Raw genomic sequence first — 14,030 nt, forward strand, 5'->3', positions numbered from 1 at the left:
CCTGAGGACCGGTGCCCAGAACTGGACAGCATACTCCAGATGTGGCCGGACCAGAGTCTTGTAGAGTGGAAGAATAATCTCTTTATTTCTGGAGTGAATCCCCTTTTTTATACAACCCAGTATTCTGTTGGCTTTGCTTGCAGCGGCTTGGCATTGCATGCCACTTCCAAGCCTGTTGTCTACCAGTACCCCCAGGTCCCTTTCCATCCTAGACTCACCCAGAGGTTCCCCCCCTAGTGAGTAGCTTGCTTTCTGGTTTCTGGCCCCCAAGTGCATTACTTTACATTTTTCTACATTAAATCTCATCTGTCATGTAGTTGCCCACCCCGTTATTTTGTTCAGGTCTGCTTGCAAGATTTCCACATCCTGCATAGAAGATATTGGCATGCCTAATTTAGTATCATCTGCAAATACTGAGATTGTACTAGATATCCCCTCCTCTAGATCATTTATGAATAAATTAAACAGGATTGGTCCCAGGACAGAACCCTGGGGGACCCCACTTTCCACACCCGCCCAATCCGAGTACTCCCCATTAATCACCACCCTCTGTACTCTCCCCTGGAGCCAGTTCTCTATCCAGGTACTCACCTTATGGTCCATACCTACCTTCCTTAGTTTGTACAGTAAGCGTTTGTGGGGAACGGTGTCAAAGGCCTTTGCAAAGTCCAGATACACCACATCCACAGGCTTACCTTTATCTAAGTGGCAGCTCACTTCATCGTAGAAGGTTAATAGATTGGTTTGGCATGAACGATTTTTCATGAATCCATGCTGATTACTACTTATAATACCGTTTTCATTACTAAAGTCTTGTATGTGGTCCCTTATCATCCCCTCCAAAATTTTGCAGACTACAGATGTTAGGCTGACCGGCCTATAGTTACCCGGGATATATCTCGGCCCCTTTTTAAATATTGGTACCACGTTGGCTTTTTTCCAATCAGCTGGCACCATACCTGTCTGTAAACTATCCTTAAAGATCAAGAATAATGGTCTGGCAATCACCTGACTGAGCTCATTTAGAACCCTTGGGTGCAAGCCATCCGGTCCCGGGGATTTATTTATGTTAAGTTTCTCTAGTTTAGCTCTAAGTCTATCCTCTGTTAGCCATGGCGGCACTTCCTGAGGTGTATTATTTAGTTCGGCCTTACAAGCGGGGTTCGTGTAGCCCCCCGATTCCTTTGTGAAGACTGAAGAAAAGAAATTATTTAACACTTCCGCCTTTTCTCTGTCCTCAGTGGCCATTTTTCCTTTATCATCTTTTATGGGGCCAATGTGTTCTGGCCTCGCTTTCTTACTGTTTATATACTTAAAGAATTTCTTGGGGTTCTTTTTACTCTCCTCCGCTATATGTCTCTCGTGTTCTATTTTAGCCGCCCTGATTTCATCTTTACATTTCTTATTACACTCTTTGTAATGCTTAAATGCTGCCAATGACCCCTCAGTCTTGTATTTTTTGAAGGCCTTTTCTTTAGCTCTAATATACATTTTTATGTTGGAGTTTAGCCACCCAGGGTTTAGTTTTGCTCTTTTAAATTTATTTCCCTGTGGAATGCACTGGCCCACCCCCTTGTTAAGTATGCTCTTGAAGCACTCCCATTTTTCCTCCGTGTTCTTTGTTCCCAGGGTTCTATCTCATTTGATATTTTCTAGCAGCGAGCGCAGTTTAGGGAAATTGGCTCTTTTGAAATTCAGTGTCCTTATATTACCCTTGTGTTTCCTATTACTGTAATTAATACTGAAACCAATTGACCTATGGTCACTGTTCCCTAAGTTGTCCCGTATTTCTATATCCGTGAGCAGGTCTGTATTGTTGGTAATCAGTAGGTCAAGTACCGCATTGTTTCTTGTCGGTGCATTCACCATCTGACCCATGAAATTGTCCTGCAAAACATTTAGGAACTGCCGAGCCTTGGCTGAATGCACGGTTCCTTCTGCCCAGTCTATATCAGGATAATTAAAGTCCCCCATTATAATGACATTTCCCATCCTTGCTGCCAATCCTATCTGTAACATGAGGTCCACCTCACCCTCCTCCCTCTGGTTTGGGGGCCTATAGCATACGCCCAATATTACCTTCCCCACCGTGCCTTTCCTTTGAAGCTCTACCCATAGGGATTCTGCCTCGTCCATAGCTCCATTATTAATATCATCCCTCATATTTACCTGTATACTGTTCTTAATATACAAACATACCCCTCCCCCTTTTTTACCCTCTCTATCTCTGCGATAAAGGGAATACCCCTGAATGGTCGCCATCCAGTCATGAGAGCTGTCAAACCAAGTCTCAGTTATCCCCACAAAATCTAAGTCCTCCTCAAACATCAGCAGCTCCAGCTCTCCCATCTTGTTGGCCAGGCTTCTGGCATTGGTATATAAGGCTCGTAATTTTGATGTTTTTAGGCTGCTCTCTTGATTTTTCCCCGTACCCACCCTGGGTATAGGGGCTCCGAACACCCTACCGCTAATGCCCCCATTTCTGCCCTCTGAAACTTGCTTTCCACTGGCTAATTCTACATCTGTACCCTCCCCCCCATTCCCTAGTTTAAAAGCCCCTCTAACTTTTTGGCCATCCTCTCACCCAGTACGGCTGCACCCACCCCATTTAGGTGCAATCCGTCCCTACCAAAGAGCCGGTGACCGACTGAGAAGTCGGCCCAGTTCTCCAGGAACCCGAAACCCTCCTTACTACACCAGCTCCTCAGCCACTCGTTAACTTCCCTAATCTCCCGCTGCCTCTCTGGTGTGGCTCGAGGTACCGGTAGTATTTCGGAAAATACTACCTTGGAGGTCCTAGTCCTCAACTTAGCGCCTAAGTCCCTGAAATCGTTTAGGACTCTCCGTCTTCCTCTGCCTATGTCATTGGTACCCACGTGTACCATGACAGCTGGGTCTTCCCCAGCCCCACCCAATAATCTGTTCACCCGATCCGCGATGTGCCGAACCCGAGCGCCCGGCAAACAACAGACTGTTCGGCGCACACGGTCTTTGTCACAGATTACACTATCTGTCCTTCTAATAATTGAGTCCCCTACCACCAGCACCTGGTCCCACTGTAATGTCAAGCAAACAGAAAGGTAAGGGTTAGTGATTGAAGTTGTCAATCCCCCTAGGAGGACATGTGAACACTCACCCTTCTTTTTGTAGACTAGGGGACAGACGTTTATCTTGTGATCCGGGGATGCACAGTACAAGCAGAGATTACCAGATCGTCTTCTGGCTCTTTCCATAGTTGATAGAGGTGGGCGTATGGTTTCTATCTCCATAGGAACGGGGTCATCTGCCGAAATCCGAGAAGAACTGGATAATGGCATTCCCATTTTCTCAGCCTTTCTTTCTCGTAGTCTTCTATCTATGGTGATACTGAGTTGTATCAATGCATCCAGGGTTTTTGGCAGATCCGCTCGGGCGAGCTCGTCTTTAACGGCCTCTGATAGGCCAAGCCTAAATTGGGTTTTCAGAGATGCATCATTCCATTCTGAATCAAGGGTCCATCTCTTGAATTCTGCGACAAAGTCTTCTACAGGTCTCCCACCCTGTTTCAAGGATCTTAATTAAAGATCGGCAGTACTCTGCCTATTGTGATCATCATATAGGCTAGTGAGTTCTGCGAGGAACAAGGCATAGGAGTTGAGAAGCTGATCGCTTTTCTCAAAAAGAGAGTCTGCCCAGGCCCGAGGATCGCCTGTTAGGTAAGAAATAATAGTACAAACCTTAATGTGATCAGTAAGGTAGGTACGGGGTTTTAGAAAGAAAAGTAACTCACATGCGTTTTTAAATTCGCGAAATTTTTTGCGATCGCCTGTAAATACCAAAGGAGGATTTATTTTGGGTTCAGGGGACTGAGCAGTGGTAAGTTGTGTCAGTCTAATTACCTGCTGCGACAGAGCCTGATTGTCTTCTTTTAATTCAGCAAATGCGTGTATTAACGCAGTTACTTGCTGTTTTAATTGTGTCATCTGAGTGGTTATTTCTGCTGAATCCATTTGTGGTTCGTTCAATCTGTAACGCTCCTGCGTTTTATGTATGATGTGGATTTTCAGCTGCAGAAATATTCCACTTCAGTAGTCATGTAGAGAAACGCTGAGACACCATTCCCAACTCTCAATGACTCATCATGTGTGGAGGATCTCTATTCAGCAATTAAATACACACACTCAATAAGATGTTTCCTAGAGTGGCTTATGTATATAGTAACACAGTGATGATAGGCTGAAGAGACAGGTTGGGTAGAGATGGTAGATGACAGACACTTGAAAGGAAATGTTCTTGAAAGTAAGATAGTAGCAGATGAGATGCAGATAGGTTTAGCAATCATGTATGGTAGCAGATGACAGAGTAGCAGGTGGACATACAAGAGAGATCAACCCAGTGCAAGAACAGGTGGTAGTAGGCTCAAGAGCTAGCAATCTTAGATAATGCAGATGTAGTAATTGTCCTTAGTATGCAGAGCTAGATAGTGTAAGCTTTAGTATGAAAGTTATAGAGGTTTCCCCTACGGGGTACTTATCACTAATAGCAATGTAGCAGAGGAGAGGTTCGGCAAGAGCGGATGATCCGGTAGCGGGATACAGGGATCAGCGCAGCGTGGTTCCGACAGCGAGGTAAGCTTGCAAGCATGAGAGCTTCAAGACAGGTTAACATCAAGGCACAAAGCAGTTTGAACGAACACATGTGAGTGAGAGCCGGCGATCTAAATAGCCATCAGTCCGGCGCTCAGTGATGACAGCATCAGTCTTAAAGGTGTATGCGCACCTTACCAAAAGAGAATTGGTGGGGCGCATACACTTATGAAAGAGTAATTAGGGTACCCAAAGGTACCAGAACATTACACAATGCAGCTTAATGCTGCTCGACTGATCAAAAATTGCACCCAAAGTTTACTGGGAAACCAAAGCTTGCGGAAATGTCGATCTTCTGGGTCCCAGCGGCGCCTACTGGTTCCTACCTCTGCTCAGCACTAATTACAGGATACAGCAGGACCGCTGAAAGCTGCTCTACTGCTAAGAAGCTGCCCCCAAAGTCTATCAGGAAACCAATGCTTCAGGAAATGTCAATAGCCCGGGTTCACTGCAGCGCTCACTGGTTCCTTCTTCTAGCTTCCACTCATTATAGGATACAGTAGTGCCGCTAAAAGCTGCTCGATTGCTGAGAAATTTCCCTCAAAGTCTACTGGGCAACAACGCTTCTGCAAGTGTCTCTCTCCTGGGTCCCCCACATCACTTACCTCTTCCTACCTCTGACCTGCACTATAGGATACAGCAGGGCCGCTGAATGCTGCTCTACTGCTGAGAAATGTCCCCAAGGTCTACTGGGAAACCAAAGCTTGTGGAAGTATTGAACTTTTGGGTCCCCTGCAGTGCTCACTGGTTCCTACCCCTGACCAGCAGTCCTTACAAGATAGAGCAGGGCCACTGAAAGCTGCTCTACTGCTAAGAAACTACCTTTTGAAGACTACCGGGAAACCAAAGCTTATGGAAGTATCGATCTTCTGGGTCCCCTGCAGCACTCACTGGTTCCTACCTCTGACTAGCACTCGTTACAAGATAGAGCAGGGCCACTGAATGCTGCTCTACTGCTAAGAAACTGTCTCTGAAGACTACCGGGAAACCAACGCTCATGGAAGTATCGATCCTCTGGGTTCCCCACATCACTCATTGGTTCCTCCCTTTGACCTCTACTCATTAGTGATGTGGAAGGTCAGCAAAAGAAACCAATGAGCGCTGCAGGGGATCCAGGAGACTGACACTCCTGTTGGTTTTTCCTGTGGACTTTGCAGGATGATTTCTCTTAAGTGGTGCAGGAAGCAGCAGCAGTAAAGTATTCTTTTTTACATCTATGTAAGTTTCTTCTTTACATCCTAGTGCTTTCTCTGGATCTTATGGGGCAGTGTACCTATATGATCAAATCAGGAAATGTAAGGATGTTTGTTGGCACCTCCATGACGGTGGCAGAGAAAACCCAGTTGGCTCAGCAGCAAACTCCCCTCCACAAGCACACATTTAAAGTGGTTGCAAACCTCTAACATGAAATTTGAACAAAGCATAGTCCCCTATAAAGTGATTACTTGTCTCAATTCAGAGCACTAAGTGTAATTTCTGTCTGCTGCTTCATTCCTCTGCTATCTGCATGAGTCACTTCTGACAAGTTTTCCTGACACCAAGAGGTAAATAGGTAACAGGGGAGGGAGCTCCAGACACACAGCCTGTGATTGACAGCCTCAGCTCTGTTCCTGTATACTGTGTGAAGGGGGAAGTGTCCCTTCCCTTCAGTCAGCTTTCCTCACTAAGCTATGCAGAGTGTAACTTCAGTACCCTGTCCCCTGCTTTCTGAAAGCTCAGACAAGCTGTATAAATTCAGAACTTTGAATGGAGGTAGAGAAAGGTAGAGAAGAGAAGACTGGAGATAAACAAGTAGAACTTATGTAGGAGGATATGTTTCATCTCTATGTATTACATGAGGCCAGTCACTTCACTGGGTATATGTAAGGGTTTAAAACTAATTTGTTGGCTGGGTGGTACATGCATGACTAGTCAAGGTGTAATGGTAGGTAGCTTAACCACTTTAGCCCCGGAAGATTTGGCTGCTCAATGACCAGGCCACTTTTTTCAACTTGGCACTGCGCGACTTTAACTGACAATTGCGCGGTTATGCAATGCTGCACCCAAACAAAATTTACGTCCTTTTTTTCCCACAAACAGAGCTTTATTTTGGGGGTCTTTGATCACCTCTGCGCTTTTTTTTTTTGCGATAATAAAAAAAAGAGCAAAAATTTTGCGAAAAATTTACATTTTCTACTTTGACTGTTAGAAAATGTCCAATATATTATATTTTTGTCATATATTTAGGCCAAAATGTATTTAGCTACATGTCTTTGACAAAAAAATTCTCAATGAGCATATTTTTATCCACTTTAAGACTGGAGGATTTTACCCCCTTCCTGACCAGACCATATTTTGCGATTCGACACTGCGTTACTTTAACGGACGGTATTCACCGTCACTGGAAGTGAAAGACAGATAATTAATGGTTTGAATTGCTTCAGATGGGACAGTAATATTTATCAGCAATACCTTCATATAGAAATATGAAGATTTATTCCCACTTTACACTGGGAGACTTAGACTGTTGTAGACCATTGCCATGAAGTCTGACTCCTAAATAATGTGTGTATTCAATTTCCATATCCTTCCTTGCCAGACAGGCTTCCCTATTGTTTGTGTATTGAAATGGAATGTGGATTGTGCCAGTCCCATTGTTAAATGCTAATGTTCTGTCCAGATGGCTAGATAATTAGTTTAGGTTAATTCTGTTCCTATATACACTTTCATCTGCATATGATAATGTAATGAGCCAGAGGGGAGGGATTGTATACACTGTATGGGAATGACTGAGTGTAAAACCCTGTTTCTATTGGATTGTGAATGTCATGTCCTGTTCCCAAAAAGGTCCACCTGGGCAGTAACCTTGTGGGGGAAAACTGTATAAAAGAGCAGCTGTAAAATTAAAGTTGGATTTCTACTTTACCCTCAGTTTAGCGTCCTGTCTCTTATTGGGGGAAGCTGCTACAAGGGATTGCTATGCTCTTCATACTCCCTTGAATAATCACTAAGCTCTTGTAAGAGCTTGTTCCTGCTTCACTCTCTGGGGAAAGAGAGGTTCATCCATGGGAACCTGGAGCCTTGTCGTAGGTCCAGGGTGGGTAGGCGATGGCAAGAACCCAACCAAGCTGCGGTGGTTCGTGCGGTCTGAGGTGGTTATGGTGTCTGGTGGAGTGCTTGGAGACCTCAGGAAGCATTAGGAGCATCTGTCAACAATGATACCCAGTCGGGGTGCCTGTTGATCCGTTACACCCGGTTTTTAACGTCAAAGAACCGACGTGAAACTCCAGCGGGCGATCCGTAAGTTGTTTAAAAGGAGAAGAGAAGGCTACAGATAAACAGGTACAACCTATGTAGGCGGATTTGATTCATCTCTGTGTATCACCTGAGGCCAGTCCCTTCACTGGGTATATATAAGTGTAGCACTGCCCCCTAGAGGTCTGCTGAGATTTACACTTTCTGGATTCCCCTGGGTTACCCTTAGCAACTAATAGCAGACAAACGGCATTGAAAGTCCTTGGCTCAGTCAATAATCAATCCAGGGGATGTTGGTTTTTATGTTTTTATTGAGAACTGGGATAGGAGTAGGGATGAGTGTGATACTCCAACTATGAACTATGCACAATCTTGAGGACAACAAGCTGTAGTATGCGGCAAGGCAGCTGCTTCACCTTGCCACTGAAGTGAAGATAGTTTAAAAGGTTCCTGCTTTAATTACTCTCTTCAGGGTTCTGAAACTGGCACCCCCTTTCCTCTCAATACCGATGTGCTGACACCTGTCTGCAGACCCTAGGTTCTGGAGTGGTCCCCTTACTGGCAGACCCCTGGGCAAGTTCCTCTGTACTCATGGACACTGTTTTTCCAGAGTCACTGTTGCCTCCAAACTCCACTTGTCAGCATCCACTGGACCTCTGCGTTCAGCAACACTTCCAGGTTCACCAGGCCGACTGCCTGTGACCACCTTTCCCAGCTGCAGAAGGAGAAACAGCCGTACTCTCCTTCAGAGACTTGGCTTCCCGCCCAAAGACACCTTGCCACATGTGCCCCTGGCATTTATAACATATCCCAGGATGCACCACTGTTTGTGCCAACCCACTGGGAAAGCCACAAAAGCCTGTGTGTCACTGGCTGGGTTTCCTCCACTGTCCAACAGGCTCCCCTATTGGACACAGTGGGGACACTCCTTCAGACCAGATAAATCACACATGGACACATGCAACAGAACTGACTAGAAATCCTGCTCCCCTGATAAGCAGTCAGAGCAACTAGGTTTTACCTGCCACTCTCCTGATAAGCAGGCAGAGTAAATATACACTACCTACCTAGCACCTATCTAGAAGGGTGCTACATAAGGGTTTACAACCAACTTAAATTCTAACAGGTTTTTATTTCTGTCTTTACTCTACTGGGGAGATTTACCTTAGTTTGCTGTCACTGTGACACCTGTACAAGAAATGTGCAGTCCGTCTGCATTCTGATCTGTGCATTGGATGGACCCGCACAGATGTATACTCTGGGATGCACTTGGAGATCTGTGCAGGACCCAGCAGCTAGCCACCTGTCATTGATTTGAACATGCTACGTGCATGAAACACCTGTGCATCCCATGACTTTACAGCACTTGCCAGGAGCGGCCACTGACAAAAATCAGTAGATTCTTTACGGTGGCTCTAAACGCTGCCTGAACCCACTGTGCATGATCAGCAGCTTCTTTCAATGGCGGCTGTTAGTGTTGTACTCTGTTCAAATAAATAGAGCCTCTGACCAACCCTGGACACAGAGTGAACCCAGGGTCGATGTTTCTGACTGCAGCTAACTGACCAGTTTGTATGCAGGCATTGCACATGCAGTGTTGCTGCATCCCGAGGCTATTACTATTTAAGTAATTTGGAGTGATGAAACCAAAATTAGGCTTTTTGGCCACAACCATAAACGCTATATTTGGAGAGGAGTCAACAAGACCTAAGATGAAAGGTACACCATCCCTACTGTGAAACACGGTGGTGGATCTCTGATGATTTGGGGATGTGTGAGCGACAAAGGCACAAGAAATCTGATCAGAATTGATGGCAAGATGAATACAGTATGTTATCAAAAAATACTGGAGGAAAATTTGCATTCATCAGCCCGGAAGCTGCGCATGGGACGTACTTGGACATTCCAACATGACAATGATTCTAAACACAAGGCCAAGTCGACCTGTCATTGGCTACAGCAGAATAAAGTGAAGGTTCTGGAGTGGCCATCTTAGTCTTCTGACCTTAATATCATTGAGCCAATCTGGGGAGATCTCAAGCGTGCAGTTCATGCAAGACAGCCCAAGAATTTAGAGGAACTGGAGGCTTTTTGCCAGGAAGAATGGGCAGCTTTACCATCTGAGAAGATAAAGAGCCTCATCCACAAATACCACAAAAGACTTCAAGCTGTCATTAATGTTAAAGGGAGCAATACACGGTATTAAGAACTGGGGTATGTAAAGTTTTGATCAGGGTCATTTGGGTAGTTTCTGTTGTCATTATGATTTAAAAAGACTAAACACAGTTGATTGATAATAAATGGCTTCAGCCAAACACTAATCATGAGTGAAAGATAAGTTTTTGTGTTATCATTCACATTCTCTGAAAAATGGCCAATAAATCATAAATTCTGCCAGGGTATGTAAACTTCTGAGCACAACTGTATACTATTATTAGCTAATTCTAATACTTCACTAAGTGATGGTATATAAATTGGGGAATCTGAAGTCTAAGTGTAAGACTTCGATTGGGGTTAGGTAGGAGAAATATGGGGATTGATGAGAACAGTGCAGTGAAAAAGTATTTGCCCCCTTCCTGATTTTTAATTTTTTTGCATATTTATCACACTTAAATGCTCCAGATCATCAAAAAAATGTTAATATTACACAAAGATAAGCCGAGTAAATACAAAATGCAAATTTTAAATGATTATTTCATTTTTCAAGGGAAAAATGTTGTCCAAACTTGCCTGGCACTTTGTGAAAAAGTAATTGCCCCACTTTGCTAAATCATGAATACTGAGGTTAACCACATTTTTTGGAAAGCTGAGTTGAAGTGGGCAAATTTTTTTTTTCATTTTGGATAAAGTAAGGGGGGACTTCCTGTCCCAAAGCCAAAAAGCAAAAAAGGGAAATCCCGGCAAATAAAAAAAAAAATTCCTTGGGGACCCCCATTTCACCAGAACTAGAGCCCCCATTGGAAGATTTCCCATCTATTTATTTTTTGGGGACAACCCAAAATTTGGGGATTTTCTTTTACTTTCACTTTCACTTTCAATGATAATAGTAAACAGGACAAATAGAGAAGGTGAATCTTCTTAACGGGGGCACGGACAGCAATAAAAACTGACACAAGTTCTAATCCCTCTCCACAATTTAAAAAAAAAAAGATTTGCCTTTAGTTATACTTTAAATTTCACTTGCCACACCTAGGCCTGATTACTGCCAGACCTGTTGAATCAATAAATCACTTAAATCAAAGCTATCTGACAAAGTGAAGCATGCTAAAAGATCTAAAAAAGCAACACATCATGCCGCGATCTCAAAAAAAAACAAGAACAGATGAGAAACGTAAAAGTAAATGACATGTATCAGTCTGGAAAGGGATACAAGGCCATTTCTAAGGCTTTGGGACTCCAGTGAACCACGGTAACAGCCATTATCCACAAATGGAGAAATCTTGGAACGGTGGTGAACCTTCCCAGGAGTGGCCGTCTCACATTTGCCAAAAAACATCTTGATTATCCCAAGACTTTTGGGCAAATATTCTGTGGTCTGATGAGAATATTTCTGGCGTAAAGATTGATGAATCTCAAATCATGTGTTCATCATCCAATCCAAATCAACAAACTAAATTACAAATACAAATGAATTTAATAATGTGTCCTTGGTCATACTAAAGTGTCCATATCAAAAAAATTATGTGAATAAAAAGTGTCTATAAAACAGTTGATTGATATGGACACTTTAGTATGACAAAGGGCACATCAACTGTTTCATAGACACTTTTTATTCACATAATTTTTTTGATATGGACACTTTAGTATGACCAAGGACACGTTATTAGATTAATTTGTATTTGTAAATTAGTTTGTTGATTTGGATTGGATGATAAACACATGATATGGATTTATCAATCTTTACTTATAGCGCTGCAATTTAATTTCTATATTTACATTAATGTTAGTATATTGACACTTATTGCACGCTTCTAATATTCCTATCGGGGGCTGACATCACTTTATGAATATATATCTGGCTTACAACTAAAGCAGCATTTCATAAAAAGAACATCATACAAACAGTCACACATGGTGGTGGTAGTGTGATGGTCTGGGGCTGCTTTTCAACCCGTGAATTTTGTGCTCTACCAGAAAATCCTGAAGGAGAATGTCCTGCCATCAGTTCCTGACCTCAAGCTCAAATGCACTTGGGTTATGTAGCAGGACAATGATCCAAAACACACCAGCAAGTCCGCCATAAATACGGTTTTGGAGTGGCCTAGTCAAGGCCATGACTTAAATCTGATTAAGATGCTGTGGCATGACCTTAAACAGGCCGCTCATGCTGGAAAAAAACCTTCAATGTGGCTGAATTTAAAACAATTCTGCAATGAAGAGTGGGCCAAAATTCCTTCACAGCAATAGGGCCAGGCAGGTTTGGACAGCTTTTTTCCTTTAAGAAATGATATCATCATTTAACAACTGCATTTTGTATTTACTCTGATTATCGTTGTGTAATATTAAAATTAGTTTGACGACAAATATGCAAACAAATAAAAAACTCAGGAAGGGGCAAATACTTTTTCACAGCACTGTACAGTATGTATTTGTAGTTTTCTGGACCCAGAAACCAAAGAGATTATCTCTACCATTGTGTTTTTGTTCAGTGATTGCTGCTCATGGACCTCAATCTGCTGCAGTCCTGACCTCCTGAATGTACTGACAGTGGGAATATTGGCTGTGCACCTAGATGTAAGTACAGTACCTTATTTTTTACCAGCACTCGCACATAAGTGGGCTGAACATCCACATCGACCAGCGAGGTGTCCATGTGCCTGGAAAGTAAAAGTGAACATGTTAAGCCTATCTGGAATCCCCTATTACAAGAGATGAAAATGGCAAAACAAATTAAAAAGAAAAAGGACTGGGAAACTTTCTCACAACTAACGCTATTCAATCAAAGTAAATATAAGTCAAACTCCAAAACCAAGCTCTTCTTTCTATTTTTTAATTCATCAAAAGATGAAAACTGCATACATAATATCTCCACCAGAAACCATCTTACTTGACGCGTTTCACCATCGCTGTCTTGGTAACAAGGATATCCTTGGGAGCATGCCAGCAGTGGTGAAACATGTCAAGGAAGATGGTTTAAGGGGGAGACATTAACCACTTCAATACTGGGCACTTTCACCTCTTTCCTGCCCAGGCCAATTTTCAGATTTCAGTGCTTCGCACTTTGAATGACTTTTGCGGTCATGCTACACTGTACCTATATGACATTTTTATAATTTTTTTCACACAAATAGAGCTTTCTTTTGGTGGTATTTAACCACCACTGATGGTTTTTTTTTTTGCTAAATAAATGAAAAAAAGACCAAAAATGTATTTTAAAAAAACGCATTTCTTCGTTTCTGTTATAAAATTTTGCAAATAAATAATCTTTCTTCATAAGTTTAGGCCTAAATGTATTCTGCAACATTTCTTTGGTGAAAAGAACCCAAATCAGTGTATGTGATTAGTCTGTAGGAAAGTTATAGAGTCCACAAACTACGATATATAACTGAAAATTGATGTACTGATGGCTTCTCATTTCTTGAGGCCTGGAAATGCCAGTTTAGTACAAATATCCCCCAAATTACCCCTTTTCGGAAAGTAGACAGTCCAAGGTATTTTAGTAAGAGGCTTGGCGAGTTTTTTGAAGCTGTACATTTTTTGTAACAATTTTTTGTAAAATGAAATTTTAAAAAATTGTTTTTTTCACAATTTGTTTTCTTACATACTGTCACCACTGCAGTACAGTGTGATATAAATAGTGTGGCGGTGATCAGGGGCACTGACTGGTGACAGGAAGTTAAAAAAATAAAGAATAATTTTTATTATTACATTGTTTTCTTTTGTTTTTTCTTTTTTTTTTTTACAATTTTTTTTTAAACATACTGTGACCAGTAGTACCATGAGTAATACAGTGTTACTATAATAACATTGCACTACACTGGGGAAGTGATCAGGATTTTTTTTTTTTTACACGCTATGATTGGTTATACCTGTGAATTTCAATGTTGTCTGCAACATGTGATCACTGTGACCAATCACAGAGGTCAACACAATAGTACACAATGGATGTCATGAATGAAAGCCATTGATTGTGTACAATGGTCGTGTGATCCGCTGTGATTGGTCACAGCG

The 14,030-nt window shown here is 42.5% G+C and overlaps 1 protein-coding gene across 1 annotated transcript in view; it reads right to left on the bottom strand.

Annotated features, from left to right (window-relative positions):
* The window catches only part of DNAAF11 (dynein axonemal assembly factor 11), a gene marked incomplete at its 3' end in the record, with an annotated part of 192,955 nt that overhangs the window by 86,097 nt on the left and 92,828 nt on the right, over positions 1-14,030 (bottom strand). Inside the window, exon 9 of the mRNA XM_082259018.1 lies at positions 12,607-12,676. Within this exon, the coding sequence (XP_082115144.1) occupies positions 12,607-12,676 (70 nt within the window). The remainder of the gene's footprint in view (positions 1-12,606; positions 12,677-14,030) is intronic.

This window comes from Pelophylax lessonae (genome assembly GCF_965119305.1).
Source record: "Pelophylax lessonae genome assembly, chromosome: 5".
NCBI lineage: Eukaryota > Metazoa > Chordata > Amphibia > Anura > Ranidae > Pelophylax > Pelophylax lessonae.